The sequence below is a fragment of the Typopeltis vanoorti genome, chromosome 19 (assembly GCF_054136105.1).
Source record: "Typopeltis vanoorti isolate ZY-2024b chromosome 19, IOZ_Tvanoo_1.0, whole genome shotgun sequence".
NCBI lineage: Eukaryota > Metazoa > Arthropoda > Arachnida > Uropygi > Thelyphonidae > Typopeltis > Typopeltis vanoorti.
This window is the reverse complement of record NC_143567.1, coordinates 71,870,351-71,891,535: the sequence shown is the minus strand read 5'-3', so window position 1 is coordinate 71,891,535 and position 21,185 is coordinate 71,870,351. Positions and strand designations below refer to the sequence as shown.

General features: G+C 36.1%; 2 protein-coding genes across 2 annotated transcripts in view; one reads left to right on the top strand and one right to left on the bottom strand.

Annotated features, from left to right (window-relative positions):
* Positions 1–21,185, bottom strand: part of LOC150096239 (midasin) — a 1,081,806-nt gene that overhangs the window by 608,452 nt on the left and 452,169 nt on the right. The window lies entirely within an intron of this gene.
* LOC150096240 (uncharacterized) overlaps positions 1–21,185 on the top strand; it is a 72,038-nt gene that overhangs the window by 36,101 nt on the left and 14,752 nt on the right. Inside the window, exons 2-4 of the mRNA XM_090409468.1 lie at positions 6,366–6,556; positions 7,716–8,654; positions 18,276–18,321. Of these exons, the coding sequence (XP_090265594.1) occupies positions 6,372–6,556; positions 7,716–8,654; positions 18,276–18,291 (1,140 nt within the window). The 5' untranslated portion in view covers positions 6,366–6,371 and the 3' untranslated portion in view covers positions 18,292–18,321. The remainder of the gene's footprint in view (positions 1–6,365; positions 6,557–7,715; positions 8,655–18,275; positions 18,322–21,185) is intronic.

Below are 21,185 nucleotides of genomic sequence, written 5' to 3'. Positions count from 1 at the left end.
ATCAAGCTGATAAGGTAATCATTTTAAATTCAGTGCACATACTTCATAAATAAATACCAGACTAACAAATATATATCAACTATTGCTAGAGACAAGAGATGATCAAAAACGAATAAAAGCACAGAGAAATCATTTTTGAAAGCAGTAAATGAGATATATATCACTTTCTCCTGAGTAATCATAGAAGGGTGGGTACTGTCAAGAAAGAGATTTCTTTAAGATGAAATTAAATCCAACTCCGACACTTCACTAAATGAACACAACTTCAAAATTTATTAACCACAGTTCTAAATATGACAACTATTATAGCGACTCTCCGATGTCCAGTGGGGGAAATACCCCGATCCCCCCAAGTTAAGAAATCTAAAATCTACTTTATTACATAATATCACGAATGAACCTCGCCATATTGGAATATTTAGAATTTATATTAATTTTGATATACTTCAATATGTCTGTCAAATACAGTATATATATATGTGCTCTCACCGGTCGGTCTGTCTTCTCTGAGGAAGGAAAAAACTTTCTGTATTATTGCAATTATACCTTTGTCTAAAAGTCCAATTTAAACGAAACTGAAATTAATCGAAAGATTTTAATAAGCATCACATTAGGTTTCATCAAAAACTGTCCCGAAACTGTTACATGCATACTGAAAGACCAAAGAAATCAAGTTGGTGTCCAAAAATTCTCGCTCCATTGACTTGTGATTTTTCTTGTACTGCAGAGAAACAAGTTGTTTCAATATTTGTTTCAAAGGTTCACGGACAACTTGTCTGCCTGGTCGGCAAAGCACTAGCAATAAGTTGAAACGTCATGTACCAATCTCTGAATGTTTTGTCTGCAGCCGAATCTCTGTAATTCGCACTTCAATAACCGACTTACAATCAGTGACCAGAGCGAGCACTGAAGCTAACAATTATGGGCATAATCTGAAGCGCTGATGATGCTCAAACGAAGTTACATGAAACAGTTGTGAATGACAAACCTTTTTCAACCGCAATTTCACTTTCGCCACTCATGTTCGATATGGCTCAAAAATATTATCGCTCCAGTTCCAGGGTGATTTTCTGCCTACTTTGTATTCAGGTATGATTTTAAACACAAAACTAAACTTTTGTACTAGATTCGAGATTTTCATGATCAGCATGAATGAAACAGTTTATTTTACGCTTCTAACTTATTATAGCTTAAACTGCTAGGATCGGAGAGCTGCCAACATCCTTTTTTACTCCATGCTTTGAATTGAAAATTAAAACTTTGACACCGCAGAAAAATTGTGGCTTATATTGTCTATTACTGATTTTTTTTAGATATATTATAACAGCAAGACTTCGCCAACCTCAGAGGTTGCACGTATGAAAATATGGTGTACAAATTAAAAAAAAACTCGAAATCTGTATTGTGTTCAGGTTTTGCAAAACCAATCTCATCTCCCTTTGCGGTGTCGAGGGTTTATTAATCATCGGACCTCAAACCGTTCACAGGATAAGGTGGTCAAGCCCTACGCCCCGGCGTATCCTATGTCCTGTAGTGTTGAGTTCTCAAGGCCGGTTTGCCTGCTTTGCGGGATGAAAACCCCCAGGATAAACTGGGGAAAAAACCCTACTGTTCACGCAAGACCGGCTAACTTGGCTATGGCTGAGGAAGATACTCACGTCACCGACGAGAATCGAACCTAGGACACTCCTTCCCCAGGCACATGGTTTCGAAGCGCACAGCCACTAGGCTAACCGCGCGGACGCAAAACCAATTTAATTAGTTAATCGAGGCAGATATTGAGAATTTTCTCATTTCCTAAACATTACTTAAAGCAATGAAAAGAATCCACATGCACATACTCTTTTGCAGTGTACATATTTTTCTGAGTGTAGCGCAGCGTTGACATAGCGCCCCCATAAGAAATATCCATAAAAGTGATATTTATTAAAATAATTCAGGTCAGGTCGTCGGCCATTTTTTGACGTTTTCATATCCCTGCTCTCGCTTACCCATTGCAATGGGAGACCTTTCTCCTCCAAAAGTTAGCAATATTTGCCCACGCTTCACATGAACATCATCTCAATTTTATGATCTGTTTCGCTTCAGCATGTATCTCTTTCAAAGATTCTCTGAAGCTGGCAAACGCATCGACTGTTTTCGACATTTATTTCCCTATAATGTTAGCCTCTGCAAGAAGCTCGTAGATGTGTAGCATCTTCAGTTCCTCGCGCCGATTATTCGGTCCCTCCCCATAAGGAATGCACAGCTCACAAACTATCATTCTGACTAGACGGTAAGAGCTAGATGCAAAGGTTATTCTTAAACTATTTTTTCGTAATAAAGCAAACCGTAGACTTGTTCAACAGCAATCATTCCAGAGGAGAATAAATTTCGAGTTTCTTAAATCATCTAAACCTGAATTATATCAGTCAAAAACAGCATTTTTCCTTTATCTTCATACCAAACTCGGTGGTACTACTACTAAGTGGGGGAAGTACTCCGATCCCCCAAGTTAAGAAATCTATGATGCCTTGCTTTTGGCAGGCATCATTTACAAGAAATGAAATTAAAAGAAAGAAAGAAAGAGAGAGAGAGAGAGGGGGGGAAGGGAAAAGAAAAGAAACGGCAAGAGTAACCCAGACTAGACCACTACATACCTATTATGTGTGTAAAAAGCTATGTTTATGTGCTTTCAACTTCAATTCTCTTTGCAGCAAACTACGTCAACACATCTTTTTGTGACCTGTCAAGTATGAGCTCAAAAAATTAAAAATTATTTTCTTATTTCATTAAGCACAATAAGCAATTTGGCGAATGCCAAAGCCTGAAATGGTAAGATTCTGTGGAACTGCTAACTTAGACACACATATTGGAAATAAAAGCTGCGTTAACCAAAATCAACTGGTAAGCGACGCCATCAGCCGATGAAAATGAGAAGGGGAAGCCACCTTGCCAAGGCATGCACAGTCAGTCCAGGAGGGTATCAAGAGACCAATAAAATTCCGAACATCAACATGGCAATCAATACCGCAGACCACAATGGTGTAAAGTCACAATGCTATTTACATTCTTTTCGTATCGAAAGGGCGTGTGCGGTGGATGCCTGCGCCCGAGTGCATAATTAAATAGGAAGTTCGATGGCTGAGATACACTGTAATAGTCAGGAGCTACTTCTCCTAATACGGACCTGGATAGCATACACCCTGTCATCACTTCTGAATACATGCAATAGATAGGTTTATGGGAATGAGTATGACATGGGGGAAACCTGAGCAAGCTCTCATTCTTATAGGCGTTTCAAAGATATGGCAGCTGCTCTGTGCTCTCATCACATTAGCTGTAAAGTAATGTGGGGAGGGAGCACACATAATACTATCTTCGCAAGTCTAAAGCTCTGAAACATTTATGATACGCATTGTCTATGGCCACGGTAATCTATATATACCAAGAAAGTGGCGTACTCATTAGTTCAATGGTCTGGAAAATAGTTTAAGGAACTTAAAAATAGTTTTATTTTTAAAACTGCCCCTTGTCGTGAATGGGGAAGGAGAAAATTCGTAGCCATGCTCCTGCCTTTGACAATGAAAAGAAACGAACGCACAGAGAGGAAGTAGCAGTCTTGGCAAGTTTGAATGTCAAATATTTTTATTACGTTTTTTTGCAAAATCCATTGCATGTTATTTTTCTAAGTCACAAATAACTGCCAGGGCCTAAATACAGACACCTATGGGCTCGGCGCATTACCACTTTATTAGGAACATTCCTATTGTCAATGCAATCAAAGATTTTGTCAGTGCAGTGGAGTAGGACATATATCTGGAGCAGTGTATGTGTGCCCAATTCAACGCAATAATGACCAAACAGCGTGACCCAGTAGTAAGAATGCGTTATGATAGTCGGCACCAAAAGTGTCGACTATCATACTGCAAACCTACCTGTACCATTGCCACTTATCATGCTTACTTCATAAGTGGCAACAGCATTTTCTGGGTACAACGTTAGGAGTCTTAGCTTCAATGAAAGGAACAATGGCTAAATCACACGATTATATAAACTTTTTATAAACAATATGCATTAATCCGTTCGCCCAGATATCTGTCCACAGCTTATTCTGTGGTAATGTTGTTAGAATTAAACATAAGTGGCATTTTGTCACAAAGCAGAGGTCGAATGGGTTCAGGTGATTTTACCATGCTTCAATGATTTTTCTCAGTCACTGGATTTTAACCCCATCTAGTGTCTCTTGAATTCCATTGGATCTGCATAGATCAGCATCCCTTTAGAAGGCTTCCTTCATTTCAGAAGAGTCCACGTTCTAATAAGGCTGAGGACTAATGAGGACTTTACTCTCAGAAAAGCCTCCAACTCAATTCATGTGAAACTCAACCACTAAGGTGGTAAAAGCCTACTGTTCATAAAAACTATCAGAAAGAAAATTGTGATAATGAACTGTTGTATGCAGAATATTTTAATAATAATAAAAACATTAAAAAAAATAAATCTAAGTTACGCTGTTTACTCAGATCGGTAAATTTAATAAATAAATACAGTAATATTAGCTTTCATTACGCTATAATTAAGCTCCAGTAACAATAAAGACAATCGTTCCATATGCATAGTTTCGCCATAGTATTTTACCCCCCCCCACACACACAGGGGGTTTGCTCAGAAACTACATCTACTACAAGTTATAAATGCCTGCATGCTTTGGGAAATCCCTAAGTTTAAGAAACACTTCTCTCCACATCATTCTACAACGGGACAATAACCTAACCTGCAATACATTTTTTTTTCCTTCAAAAATAAATTAAAAAAAAAAAAAACTCAGTTCGTCTTCCCTTACCTTTGACAATGCTAAACTTATTTGTCACGATTAAATCTCTCTTCTTGGACTGAATCTTACTCAAGTCCAGATATTTCTTGGCCTTTCCTGGAATATTCACACCACTTTTATAGCATCCTCAGCTTCCAAAAAAAAACTAGGCATCCACTTTAGTTCAGGACGTTACTTTTCATCTGTCTATTCTGTGCAAATCCAAAATCAGCCTAAACATTGAATGCTGCTCTTACAATTGGAGTAGTGCATCTAAAACATCTCTAGAAATTTTTGACAATGTTCGGAAGAGAGCAGTTCAATTGATTATTGACCTCTTCCACGCTCTCTCCCTTCAACAGTTGTCTCACGATGATCTGCTTCTGCATTGTGTATCTTCTATAGATATTTCCATGGACGCTATTCAGCAGAGCCAGCATCCATTGTGCACCCCACCTTATTTCTGCTAAATCTACAGCTGCCGACATTCTTTTACAGTTGAGCTGCAACTCACGAAACCAGCAACTGCCAGTCATCTTTCATTTCACCATCTCAGTTCTGTGGAACAGTCTTCTAAATGAAGCATTTCCCCAAGACTACAACATCCAGCTCTTTAAGAAGAATATCAACCGACTATTTTGCTCTTGACCGAAGCCCACGTACGGCATTTATTTGATATACGTAGGCTTGCAGCTTTTCGTGTGTCTGTATTAAGAATCTGAATTTCATCTTTTATTACAAGTCTAATCGCTCAAATGGATTATCTAAGACACGCTTAAAGGCGAGGATACGAACTGCTTTTATCATTCCTATACAGCATTTCTGAAACAGTTTCCGGATTAATGGGGAGTCAGTCATAGGTGTTCACGATTTTTTCTACCTCCAGAAAAGTTAAATTCAAAACCAACGCCTTCCAAGATGTGTATGCACATTTACATCTAACAGCAACTTATTAAACATCAGTGGTACAGTACACAAAACAAAAAAAAAATATATATAAACATAGTTGTTTTGTTTTTTTCCAAAAATCAAATATTCGTTTAAATATTAACATGACTGAATACCTCCGGTGATTTTAAGAACTGCTACTATAATTTTTATTGTAAAATATAAGCACTTACAAATAAAACCATTTCGGAAATGGAAGTCGGATGTTATTAATATACAAACAGTTTGCTTATATAGGTAACTACACGTAAAAGAGAAATAGCCATTTTTAAATGTAAATTTAATGAATGTTGCTAACTGAATATTATATTTTCAATTACTAGATAAATTATCACGAGCTTACAAAAGGTCTAAATAAATTATTTAAATTAAAAATGAGCAGAACTGTATGAATGTTAAAAATTTACAATTCTCCTAAAATCAAATATAAGCCTGGATTTTTTATTTGTAATAACTGATCACTGCAAAATATGTTAAGCGTTTCAACAAAGATCAAGGAGACAGTACTACAAACCGACTATATCGATATATACTTTTCGTGGTCTCATTCCAGCAGTGATCAGTCTCTAGGGGAACCTGCACCTTCAACACATTTAACGACATTACTTTCCATTTATTGCAGGTAGGAATGAACGTTGCTCGCTTCGGAGGAGGAGGGGCTAATGCCACGGTAACGGCGAATCAGACTGCGAAGTCGATCTGCCACCCCGCCCAAACAACAGAAGCTGCCATCTTGTTCACGATCGGTGCGCTAGGAATGGGTGCCAATATGTTCCTGATGTTGCTCATTGTCTTCAAGCGTCCGCTCAGACGGTGTGAGTAAGGATTTTTTTTTCCTCCCGCTTTTTTTTTTTTTAAATATACAGTTTCAGTGATTACGTCATAAATTAGGCAATGCCTCACTTATAAAAGTTATTGCAGTTTGCATTACGCAAGTTAATCTACAGAAAGTTGATGAAAGTAAAGTTGAGGAGGTTTTGAAAAGAGCTTGAAAGATTTGATATTTTGCAAATTTTAAAGAAACCTGTTATTGCGAATATGTGTATACTTTTGTTATATGAACATAGGAAACACAAAATATAGATATTAGTGTTGCAAGGTTTTAGGCCGAAATACATTCAGACAGGATTATAGGTGAAAACGACGCTAAATTATATTCGTTGTAGCCTGCCTGAGTTACTATGATTTACTTAATATACAGGCTTATTCGGTCTTGTAATGGTTCTGCAAAATTTTGGTTTGCTGTCTCCTGTGGGTCATTTAAGGGTGAGTTTTTTTTTAGAGGGAAAATGAAAGAAACAGGATTATTTTTTTTAAAAAAAAACAGAAAAGATGGAGAGAGTTTGGACTTTCTCTTTAGACCTTTCTCCTCATCATTCGTCCCCACTCACGAATGTTATGCCTCCGCTTTTCCATCCAAAGAGAACCAACATCTTCTAAGCAATAAATTAGACCTAATCGGCCAACTAGGAGGGCAGAGTTACTCTAGAATTATTTTCTTCACTTTAACAACAAAATTATACTTTCGTTGTATACTGCACCTATTAACATTACCCAGATAAATTATTAATAGTAGCAATCACTTTTAAGTAAGAGCTTTGAGTGTATAAATCTTGATTTACTAATTTAAAGGAATTTCACGCCGATCTCAACCATCGTACATCCTCCAAGAACGAGACCACATATCACAAACATATATTTACAATAATCCATTTACATTTGGTGGTAGAGCTCGTGAGCTCTACCAAATTTGCTCGTGAGCAACAAATTTTCATGTAATTTTAAAACGCATCTTCGTGGATACCCATTTAAAGACGCTGGAAACTAAAATGCAAAATGAGGAGGGGAAAATACAATCAATTTTTAGTTCTGGCTATTGTATAAGTATAAAATGCTTCTATGCGCAGTTCGTTTTTGTTTATTCACTATACAATCCAAAGAGGTTTAAACTTTATTATTATTTTTTTTTTAGGTGGTCGCAAGGACTGCTGTTTCATCAAGGCCTTGTTGACTGCGGTAGAGCAAGCCTCCTTTTACCCCTTGGCATTAGCATTCTGTTCTGCCAAAGACTTCCCAAATGTTCCATAATCGAAACTGCCTTCCTTCTACTGGTCACAGTGTCCACCGTCAACATGCTCACCTCCGTTATTAATGATGCGTCCCTACTGCCTGATCAAGACCAGACGGTCATCAGTGGAGGTAATGGTGTCAGGACAGATCCCAACCATATCTTCCTCGACAGTCCACAGTGTATTATATTTGGTCTATTCATCATCTGGTTTGCTAGTTTCACCATTAACTTGGGACCGACGCTGCTTAGTGGAGCACTGACCAGCGGCCGCGACAGTGCAGGGTATATAGACGCCTGTCCCATGGTTTATGGACCAGTTCGGCACTACGTCCTCAACGTTCTCTGGGTGACAGTTAATATTCTTTGTGTGGCGCTCACAGGGGTACATCTTCGAAAACTATATCGCGACCTTACAAGGTCAAACCTTGAGGCTGTGCGAATAGCTGGTTTGGTGACTACCATGATCTCTGTGCGCTCTGAGCATGAATCTTGCGAATCGCAGCAAATCCAGAGCTATATCCATCGTTTGGAGCAAGAAGGAATTCGTAGGGTAAAGAGCTTCACCATTATCTTAGCTGCTTATATTATTTTCTGGGGTCCGTTATTTACACTCACTTTAATCCAGCCTGGTGTGGATGGATATGCTATCACTTATGAGATAACACTCCATGTGGCTTTCGTACACGCCTTTGTCAATCCAACCCTCCTACTTATGTTGCACAGAGACTTACGCCAAGCGGCGGCGGACTTTCCATGTTGCCACTGTTGGTTATCAAATGATGTACAGCCGCCGCCGCCACAAGAAATGGTGCATGCCTGTAGACTTAACAGAGGCTATATGTAAGTACTATATATCTTTTTTAGCAATAGTTCTCAATTATGCATTTACTTTTGTACAGAACACTCAAATAAGTAAATAGATGCACTGTGAGCGAACAGTAATTTGTTATTTTGATTACAGGATGATGAGTAATAGAATGTCATCATTCAATGACAATCAAGACAGTGGCGTAGCTAGAGCTTTTGCCGCCCCTCTCAATACACACGAAAAATACTACAAAAAGTCAAAACGACGTAGGGAAAGAAATTAAAACACTATGTTTATTTTAGTTGTAAGTATAGTTGTTGAAAACTAATTATTAAGTAATAAAATTACTAAGTTAACATAATCGTCGAAAAATAAAATTGTCTCACGTGAAAAGTGCCGCCCGGGGCGTACCGCTTCCTCCTAGCTACGCCACTGGACCAAGATCATCTTCCTGTTCATGAACTTGACTGTTCTTCCGACGTCCTATTTAGGATATTGATAGCTAATTCGTGAAGCAATGAATGCGAATCTAGCTTGGTTCCTGTTCAAGTAGTCACACACAATAACTCTGGGCAGCACAGGACACTCAGAATTATTCTACCTAAGATTCCTCAATGTCTATCTACCACAGAAGTCATTTTAAGATATTTCTTCACTTTTTTTTTTTTTTTTTTTTTTTTTTTTTTTTTTGGGAAGCAAAACGTATAGGTTACTTTTACAGGCACTGGATAAGAGAAATTAACTAATTACTGCAGACCTGGTATTGTTCAGTAATTCCTATGTTGCTGAACTGTTCGCTGCACTTTTATGAATTATCGCAACATCACTACTATGCACTATTTCACTGCTGTGAAAAAAATAAACCAAGAAAGAAGCTTAGTAGTGATATATATATATATATATATATATCACTACTACTACTCTCATAGCCTAGGTACAATATTCTTTGATTCTTCCGTGACCAATATGTGAACTATATTGGGAATATTGAGAGAGGAGGATAAAATTATATATACTAAAAAAAGGGGTCATATTAATGGTCGTTTGCTCAGTAATAACTTCTCTTACTATTCATCAATGCAGCCCTATATTCCTCAGCATCATTTGTTAGTTAGTTTACGAACAAAGGATTGAATTAACATAAAAATGGGCCTCTTTAGAATCGCAAGATGCAAGTAAATCCATTCTCATCAAACTTACATTTTTGGTTAAAATAAGAGCATCGCTCCTATTTTACTGAAATTTAAGAGGGATAAAATCTTTTAAAGTAGGTAGCTGTTGCAAAAGCAGATTTACTTTTACATCGATGAAAATTATTTCTTTCGCACTATACCAAAGCTATCATCAGTATTTATAGAATTGAGAATCAGCTTCTAGAAAACAGATTAGCTTCGAATCCAGATATGGAAGCAATCGGATTTATAAACCAACGGCGAATACACTTTTACGCTCTTATCTAAAAAAGGGGAGGGGAATAAGGGCAACATCATCAAATACAAGACCCACATATTATGGACCAAAACGACAAACTGAAGAAAGAAGACACGTGCTAATTTGCACCAGCCGAATGAAAAAAAAAAAAAAAAAAAAAAAAAAAAAAAAAAAACGTAAAGCGTATTTCTCAAGCTCACAACCGTAACTATTGGTTTTCCAATAAAAGAACTCGATCTGTCCAACTTTTGAAGTTTAGTCTAATTAACCGGGACATGAATCCAGCAAGCTTACAGTCTAGATAGCAATTATTAAAGATGGTTTATTCTCACGCTTTGTGCTATTTTCCCCTTCATCAAATCTCACCAAACTCCATTTATCTGAAGATCTATCTCTCCCCCCCCCCCCTCCAATCGTCCATATTTCTCCGTGACCTGAAGAGTCTTTAAATCGTTACGGAAAAGTTGACGTGATTCTTCTCCTGCTATGTTTTCTTTCTCCATAATTCGGAACTCTGTGATTATTGCGCGCGTTGCCTCGAGATCTTTCGGGCCCGACTGAACATAAGGCCAATTTATTGTTTGCGCCGGTCGATTTAACTTTATTTAGAAAATGGAGAGGAAGGGGGCAATGAAAAATGTTTGCTCTCCACCACTCGATTAAGTTTGACGGATCGATTTACATGCGGCCACCCTAGCGACGACTCGGGGAGACTCTTTCACTTGTTCTGCTTCAATCAATGCACTTTATTTCCTCATCTAACCCGACAGCTACTTGATAGGTGAGAGAGAAAGAGAGAATACAAAAGGTGATTCTCTCTCTCTCTCTCTCACACACACACACACACCGTTGTGCGCGCGCTTATTTAACTCTGATAACGAATTCCCAACTCCTTTCGTCTACTATGGCAGAAATAACAAAAATAAAGTAGTCTTAGTACTGAACAAAATAAAATCGAGATTGTTCAGTTCCATTTAAAAAAAAAAAAAAAAAGTCCTATTGTGGATATTTTATGCGAATTTTTAAAGGATACGAAGTACCCCCCCCCCCTTTTTTTTTTTAAAATTCACAAACCAATTTCAAATAAACAACTTAACTCATATAGGCTAAATGCATAATGAGCAGGAATTTGTTTTGAGTTTTCATTTTTTGATAAAGGTTTCTTTCGGCTTGTTAGCAGTATCATATGCTTCAAAGTAAGGTGTCAATCCCATAAAAAATAAATAAAATGCAGACTAAACCATGTTTAGAGATGCGATTTATTTAATAGGATATATATATATATATATATATATATATATATATATATTTTTTTTTATTTGGGAACGCGGTTGAATACTCTGTATTTAGTTCTAAATCTGAGGACACTATGTATTATCAGTTGAATGTTTATATATATAATCACAATGCATAGCGACTGCAGTGAAGAGTTTCTCAAACTTCGTGTTCACATCACTGTTTGTCTAGTGATTTGAACACTAGCGCTCTCTGCATTGGTGGAAAAATTTCCGGGGATACGTCTGTGCTTTTCAAAACAACTTAAGTTATATACACAATAACACTGCACGCAGAGGAGGAAACCGCTCCTGCCAGACGATGCAATATCCTTTCTAAAACAAGCATGCAAGTTCCCCCAGGTGCTACATTTACGAAGCTGCATAAACTTCACTTTCGTTTTGTCTGGTCGTTAGAGCCTCTCTCTAACTGCCTCTCCCCCTCCCCCCATTCCTCTCCGAGATCACAAACACGACACTTGCACTTCCATAGGTCTTGTCAATACTCCCACATCGTTATAAAAGGACGGTCGATCTGCTTATTTTCCCTGGAGAAATGCATTAAAACTAACCCACCTGCTGCTGAATTCCAACTACGGATCAATCCAGTACGAGCGACCATGAACGCTATACTATTCCGTATCTTCTTGCAAAGGTAGGAAAGACGAAGCACCATAGCGTGTTATTTTAAAAATGCGTTACAAAAAACCAGAGCGAAGGGCTGGCTTTATTAAGAGCGTAATTCTCGCAAAAATGAGGTGTTTTAATTGGATATATTAATTATGTTTTTATATTTATTAACTACAGAGTGGTGTTTGACAAAATGATTAGCCTTTCTGTATTAATTCCATTTACTGATTTCTTTCGCAGATAAGTTATTCAACTTTATCAACTACTAAAATTCCAGTAGTATAATCAAACATAAAATAATTTAAATTTTCAGTTAACACTTTCATTGCCAAGCTGAAAATTGGAATTTCGTGTGGTGGCCAATTTTTTATTTATTTTTTATTTAGTTAGCGACGCCCACGCGATAACGCGTGATCGGCCGTTTGGTGAGAACTCGCATCGCGCGATTGGCAATGAACATGTTAAAGAACAATCTCCCCACTCGTTGTATATATGTGTGTGTGTGTCATAATACAAAGTAAATTTTGAAATAGAAGCTGCTATTTAAAGATTGTAGCAAACTTATTATTATGATATATATGTTACTGTGAAAGACCGAAATTAGAGAATGTCGATATTCTCCATCTGACACATACCAAATACGTCGGTGAAAGACCGACGTATTTGGTTATATTATTATACATTTGAACCATCGCCGGTATATGTCGGCAAGCACAGATAAGCTCTGGTGGGGGGGTCCGAAACGACAAGCCGAGAACCTAACCTAACCTACCACGTCTTCATATCAAGCCCTGACTGAACAACACGAGTTTATTTCTATAAAAAGAGCGGCCGCGAAAGAGAATCTTCTACTGCAAGCAACGAAAATGTTACGAACCTCAAAAAGAAAATTTCCTCCTGCTCAAATTGGTGATACCGTACGAATACAAGTCTCTGATGTCGACCGTGGTCGTACAGATGCCCGAAATGTGTTGGCGGTTGTTGTTGGAATAGAAGACTCCGACTTTTATAAATTAGCAAACAAAAATGGTACCCTCAAGCAGCTTTATACCCGTAATCAGTTCGTAATTTGTAAAGAAGAGTTACTTTCCATAGATGAGATTTCTTCTCAAGAAATGGCGCTGAGAGAAGCAGCTGCAACTAATTCGAGAAGTGGAGGACAAGGCTATACATGCTGTAATTGCAAAAAGAAGTGTTCCACGACTAAATGCAGTTGTAAAAGCAAAACTTTCTCCTATTTTGACATATATCATATATTAAAAAGTTGCATTTTTGTCTTAACGTAATAAAAATATTTTTATTCAACATTCACCATCAGTGCATGCTGAATGTCCACATTTGCCGTTTTAAGTGAGAAATAATGATATTTAGCAAATATTTCGTACATACACCAAGCGACTATGTGAATGCTGACATTCACCGGAAAATATCGACATTTGCCAGATATCGGTTTTTCACAGTAACATATACATATAAACTTGCTAATGCTAATATTGCATTCTCCTTCAAGAATGAAGTCCGAATCTTTCTCGGTCTTTTCAACATGCTTAAAGAGAAAATGAAAACTGAGCAAAAGAGCAACTGTTTAGCAGTCAATCAGCTGTTTTAAGATTCTGATATCAGATTAATATCAGAATATCACCCCCCCCCCATCCTAAACAAAAAATATCGAAGAAACTTAAACCGACATTCCTAGAAAGAAAACTAGCAGCTCATTAAACAGGCTGTGTGTGTGTGTTCAAATCCCACCGTAGCATGTCTGCAGAAGTCTTTAAATAGTAACGATTTTCATCGACCGATGTGAGATCACTAGTTTGTTTACTTCAGATCTGAAGTGGCCTGAAAGAGGGACACGTTTAGTCTACAAAGAAAGGCTTCGAAATTATCTAATTATGAATAAAGTAACGTATTAAACATGTTTTAGGTGTACATTCTTTAGTGGATTGCCTGCCATAAAAAATAAATCAAATTAAGCTTTTGCTAGAAGTTGTATAATTTTTCTTAACGAGCTATACACGGCTAAATTCAACTTCCAGAAGAAAACGACACTAAAACATAAATGATAACGGGAGAAGGGAAGAAATAAATTAAAAGGCAAGAGTGAGTTAGCTAGTTTCAGACGGTAGCACCCCCCTCCCTCGACACTAAACACCAGTTTTCGTTATTGCAATTAAATCAAGCTTACGGAGAATAAACATGGAATTAAAAGACGTTACATATAAATAATAAATACTTCGTGATTTTTATATATTTCAGCATTCCTTCAATCTGTATCTTTAGTTTGACATATGAGGTTTAGTTCCAGTGATTTTCTATACTTGATTTTCTCTTAAAGCCCTTATAAACATTCTTTGCATTTTCCCCAATCTATCTTCATGGTAATTGGACAGAGTGGGGAGTGCAATTCGCAAGGCATAATGAACAGAAGGAGACTGCGTTATATTGGATTATATCTGGTTGTTACTGTGTTAATGTGAAAAAAAAGAAAAAATAGTGGAATGGGAGAGTAGTATGAGGAACAAAAGGTCATCCTTGGAAACTGTACAAGGTGGGTATCAGCCAGGGAGTAAGGAGCAGATTCTTTGCATGGAGAATGGTTGATAAGTGGAATGCATTGCCTGACAATGTTGTGAATGTAGACACGCTGAAGGAGTTTAACGCATAATTTGATGAGCTTTGTTCGTGGCAATGTGTGCCCCCCCCTCCCTCCCCTTAAGGTCTGGTGTTAATAATTTCGCATTCAGAAACAGGTGAATAGTCCAAGTCCAATGAATTTTGGAAGTTCCAAAATGATAGTTTATCAACTACAGTATTAAATAAAATTTAATTTAGAGGTTGCGGATAAATATAGTTTCAATTTATCCATAAATTGCACGTTATTAAATAATGGTATTAATATTAATAACTTTATTAGCAGACGATTTTCTTCATCTACTAATAAAGCTTAACTCGATGAAGCTTAAAAACGATCTTTGAACATGTAGACACTAGAAGTTTATTAATGAATTATAAAATTAGTTATCTCATTGGGAAAATTTACAGATTATTTTCGGTGAACAGATAATTCAGAAAGGCAGTATAACAACAATGGATTTCAAAAGATACAAAGTACATACCAGAGTGGAGCAGTACGACAGACAATGTTGATATATAAATAAATAATTAAAAACGAAAAGCTAATGTTTGCAATTAATAAGGATCAGAATATCCCCAATTCCAGTTTAAGTTTTAGGTCGATGTTATAGTGCTTCAGCAGTAATCTCAATTTAAATTTAAAACAGCAGCGATGAAAAAGATTGGTCCTAGATAAGATTTCTCAGATTATTATTGATGATGTATGACTGGTTCTTGTAATCTTTTTTTCCAGAAAGCATCCAGTTTGTCTGTAGTAGAGGAGGCAATCACAGGGAACCCTTCCTGGTATATGCCAGTAAGGGAAAGATGAGATCATTTATCTTTTGATGAAGTCAGCCAAGAGGAATTTATCGATAGGAAAAAATGTAGGTACTAGGCTGTATTTCTTGAGGATTTTGAAATCAGCATTTCAATCCAAATACAGTATTCTTTAATGAATTACAAAACCGTGCCCTCTGGAGGGAAAGAGGATTTCTACCTGAGTTAGAGGGCATCCAAAGATGATGCCCAGAAAGCCTGCAGGCTTTACCTGCTTGCTGATCAACAGACATCTGCAGTCCAATAAAAACTTACCAAATCAATTTCTTGTCCTCCTATTTCATTCCATCTACCTCTGAAACAACCTACTTCATTTCTTCTTAACAGTACCGATATGTTTCTTTTTGTCCTACTTGCATATCCATTCACACTGCAATTTTAACTCGTACTAATGCCAAATCAGACTGTTTTTTCCTCTACACCTCAAATGGTGTAGAGGATACTATCATAGTACTACATGAAACGTTTACATTATTGCCAATTTTCTATCAACATTTTTGTTCCAAATCAGTTCGTTATCTGTCAAGACTCCAATGTTGTTAGATCTTAATATTTTGGTTTTCTAAGGCACTTCTAACTGCATGAGTCCACCTAGATCTTGGTCTTCCTTTGGACCTTTTTTCATACCATCTAGACATCAAAGATCTGTTTTGCTGATCTATTTTTTTCCCCTCCCAATTCTGCTTAAGTGACCACCTAACATTGTTACTGAATGTTAATAATGTCAAGTTCCTTCCTAATATCTTCATTGTTAATATGACTCTGCCATTGATGCCATCTATTCATTTCCTAATTTTTCTCATAACTCTCATCTGTGGTCTCCAGTCTTTAACGGTTTTACTTTTAACCCAACTCCCAGATCCATTAAGTTAAAATGTCTGAAACACAATCTTGTATACTACTAGTTTGGTGCCATCTATACATCAAACTCTTTAAATATAAAGATAACTTAAAGATAACTCTTTAACTAATTTCTCTCTTATTCCATAGAAATTTATTCAACTAGCTACCTACATTACAAGTTTTGCTCATTTTATTATTTACTGCCATATTTAAATTGCTTTACAACAAACTGTCTAAATAATTGAAATATTTCGCTTGTTTTATAGTTCATCCATCGGCTCAACAGCCCTACGTGGGCCCTGGTCTTCTTCAGAAACTTCTGCCAGCCTTCCTTATTCAATGCCAAACTCCTCCAATTTTTGATTCCTAAAACCTTAATATCTTGCATCACTCCATCTTCCCATCTTAATTTAGGTCTTTCAATTTTCATTTTTTCCTTCCAGCTTAACATTAAACATCTTCTTAACTATTCTATTACTATCCATGCATATAATGTGTCCAGCCCAACTTAATCTATTTATTTTTATGTACTTATGAGGATATTTTTATGTCTGGCTCATTAAATAATCTGTATAGTTCATGGTTATATATTTTCTTCCACACACACACACCATTCTCTTGTACTGCTGCAAAAATATATCTGAGAACTCTTCTTTCAAACAGAGCCAGCAATCTTTCATCTGCCGTTGATAATACCCAGTTTTCGGAGGAATAAGCTAACACTGGTCTTACAAGTATGTTGTACATCATTATGTACAAAGTACGTGTACATCATTAATTTTGATTTTTCTTGAGATCAGATGTGACTTTAGTTGTTTTCTAAGTCCACAAAAGTATCCATTTGCAGAAAGAATACATCCCTGAATCTCAGTACTGATATCATTTTTAAAATTAGCTTCTGATCCCAAGTATATAAAACTATGTAAAATTTAAAATTAATAGAAACCAATTTCAATTTGAAAAAGATTATTATCACAAATCTTTCTAGTTACTGGTATATACTTTGTTTTTTCTTGATTAATCTGCAAATCCATCTTCTTTGCTGTCTTTTCTAAACTGGTGAAAGTTTCTTCCATTGCTTTTTATGTCTTTCCTATAATATCGATATCGCCTGCATATGCCATAATTTGTACTGATTTGTAGAAAATAGTTCCCCTTGTATTAATGCTGTTTAATTGTCAAAGCTTACTGTTTAACATAGCATAAAGTGCTATGTTAAACAGTAAGCAAGCTAAGCCATCCCTTGCCGAACACCATTTTTTATATACTGTATACTGTATCAGACAACATGTTCTGAATTTTGATCTGACGAGAATTTCTCATTGTAGCTTTAACTAAAGCAATAAATTTTCATGGAATTCTGTAGTTCCTCCATTGCAATAAATTGTTTGATAGTTATCACTGAAAATAGTCATGAGTGCCACATTCCTGCCTATTTTCATAGAGTGGGTTTTTATTGCTGACGTCTATGCCATTTGTTATGACAGTCATTCAATTTAGCTAAATAGTTCTGAAGACTTGTACTAGATTCATTTGGAAGAATAACACAAGTGCATAATTAGAGAGTAGAGTTGAAAAACTGAATATTCTCTGTGTATCTGTATCTTACACCTGATTCCACATCAAACCATGTTCCTATACTTCCTTCAATTTAACTGCTGACTTATAACTTAAATATAGAAAACATAAAAATCCTTTGACAATCTTTTCGATCGGTACCTTATCATATGCCTTTTCTGTAGTGTGTTATTTGATTCATCATTCAGAAGTCTATTCCATAAATCTTAACTGTCTTAGAACATGAATTTCTTCTTCTGATTATATACACAGCAATTTTTATTTTATTATTTTTTAAATAACTATCCAGGTTCAATTTCATTGTGCATATTGTGTTTGATGTGTTTTTTAGTTAATTTGAAAGTCAGAAAAGCCATATTTCATGAAAAATGCAAACAGGCTATTGAATATGAGATTGTTATTACAGAAGGGAAAATATTAATCTCTTTTTCATAATTCTTTTAGGGAAACTACCATATGACAATAACTGCAACATAAAGATAAGGAAAAGGTAAGTCATCTTTTAGAATACTGAAATATCATCCATTACTATTTTTGATGAGGTTTTAATAATTAGATTCCACACACAATAGACTGGTATAGCTCATTATTTATCTCATATATGCTATAAACTAGTGGCCAGCCATCATCAGAGGATGATGCTTGGATTCTAGTTTTTAATAAAGTGTAGGACTCTGTTACTAGATTATGACAATTAATAACATAGCATGCTATCAGAAATCTATTATTTCTTTTGGAATTAAGACTATGGTATCTTGGCTTTTCGAGTGTGTGATGTGTTACGAATCACTATATAAACAGCTCCGATCATACTGACAAGCAAAGCAAGATTTCTACAGTGCTAATTTGCAAAATTAGCAAACTATTTATGGAAATCTATAGCAAAATTTTAAACAATTGCAGAATCACTTTTAAAATATGTTTCTATGTTAAAATTCAGAAAAACTATTTGAAAAAAAAATGAAAACAAATATATTTACTGTCGGAATTTTTTTTTTTCTTTTTCTGCATTTCACTTAAAAATAGAATATTTACTAAACATCACTGAATTTTTATATTTGTGAGAAAAATGAAAATAACATCTAGAATCATTTGCTCTTGTAGCATTTGACCATATTATAATTACTTTAAGGCTTTCAATGGGGATCTCCTGACTCTTCATGGAAAGTTCTTCCTTTATATATATATACAACAATACACATCACAACACAATTTGAATTTGAATTTTCTCAAGACAGCAGACTTCTTACCCACTCTGAGAAAGCATTTCATTTCTTCACCATCCTCCATGCAAAGAATCTACTTATTTTATTTTATTTTTTTTTTAAACAACACCCTTGCATAGTTTTCTTACAATTGCCTCTTATTCTCTCATTACCCACTTATTCCGAGCAGCATCTATCTGATAAGCTGTTCTCACCAACTTATTCATCTAAATCAATGTCTTATGCAACTGAATTCTTATCCCAATTTACACCATTCTTCTCAGTATGGTAGAAGTTCTCTAGGTGATTTCACATGTGTTGCATGTGTCCCTTAAACCAGCATTATTGTTGATGGAATATAGCTCCATCAACATAGTATACAATATTCCACTTTGAAACTCTAGTCCATGTTCAAAATTTCACATATGACAAACTTATCCAATGAAGCAACCTAATCTAATTAAGACATCAGAATTCCCATGCATCATCTATAAACAACCGATGCCATCATTGGACTATAGGCAATAATAGCCCCAGAAAGGAACCCTGTGACACACCTATGTCACTCCTTTGAGGTGCCCCCCCCCCCACGTCATTGATCATCCATGCAACCTATTCTACTGTCAATAGCATGGTTCACTATATAGAATAGTAAACATCCTATTTTTCATTAATTCAGCTTTGTTATACTTACAACTAACCTCTTTTAATACTTTCATTGCCATCCCTGATATATGAACTAGTTAATTTCCCCCCACATGCGATGGCATTTTCTCCCTAGGAAGTCTCCATATTACAAGATTCTCACTGGACAACCAAAGCAAAGGTACTTTTAGTTCCTTCATACTGTTGTTAATACATGTGGTGATATCCAATTAAGTTTCACGATCTCTTTCTCAACATCACAACCAATATATCAAACACTTCACATTCATCAACTTCCAGTCTCCTATTTTCCCTGAGTGTTGTATTTTATGCCCCCCCCCCAAAAAAAAAAATTTAAATACCCTATAAGACAATTTCAGTGTATTATTTGCAGCTGTACGTTAGCACTATCACAAGACCCAACATTTTTTTTAAACATTCAAACTTCCTTTTACCAAACATTCTTTTTCCAAGATCAAACTTCAAACCCATGTAGGAAGCAATGAACCTTTATAATAACTTTTTGACTGGAGGTGAGTCAGTTGGTCTCTTATTGAGGTGAGCACAGTTTTTTCCCCCAAAAAACTGGTTTTTCATCCTGCAAAATAGACAAACTGACCAGATGTAAACATACAGTTAAGACAATACATTGGACTCATAGCTTCAAGTGTAAAACCAAAACAGTCAAAATCTCCCTCCACATACACACACTCCCACAAAAATATCCTATTCACTCTAACATCACACTATTGAGCTCCCTAGCCAAACTTATTGCTATATGCTCTCAATAAGAATATTATCTCCTTTTGGTTTTATATATGTAAAGCAAATTTTAAAAGAATTGCATGGTTCACTATAAATACTTCTACTGGAGTTCATCCATAAATAACCTAATGCTAATTTACTTATTATTATTATTTTTTTCTCACACTTCTTTCCTGTCTTTATGGCAGGAAGAATTCTGAACATGCTAAATGAAGTCTGAAATGTGCTGCTATATGTCATGGGTGAGTTACTTGGCCATCAGATGTCAGCAGTATTTTGTGATAGGTGTATGTGTGTGCATGTGACTATCATTCTGTATTTTGTATAATGGTCATTTTAAATACATAAACCCCTCCCCGCATCTCTGGAAATACTCACATAAATCAGGCACCTGATACAATAGAAAATGAGGTACATAAAGTGAAGAAAACATTGTAAAACATGTTGGTTATTATTATTATTATTATTATTTATTATTATTATTGTTCCGGGAAACTCCAAGGAGTCGACAGACTCATCGAGGGAGGCCCTAACATCATGTCAAGAACAACTATTCAACATTCACACAGTATCTATCATACCTTGCCTTGAACTCATTCATAGTCGTAGCACCCAAAACAGACTCTGGAAGCTTATTCCACTCATTTACCACTCTCCAAGTAAAGAACCTAGCTCTAACACCCTTGTCAACCACACTCTTGCCCAGCTTCCATGCATGGCCCCTAGTCCTCCCACCACC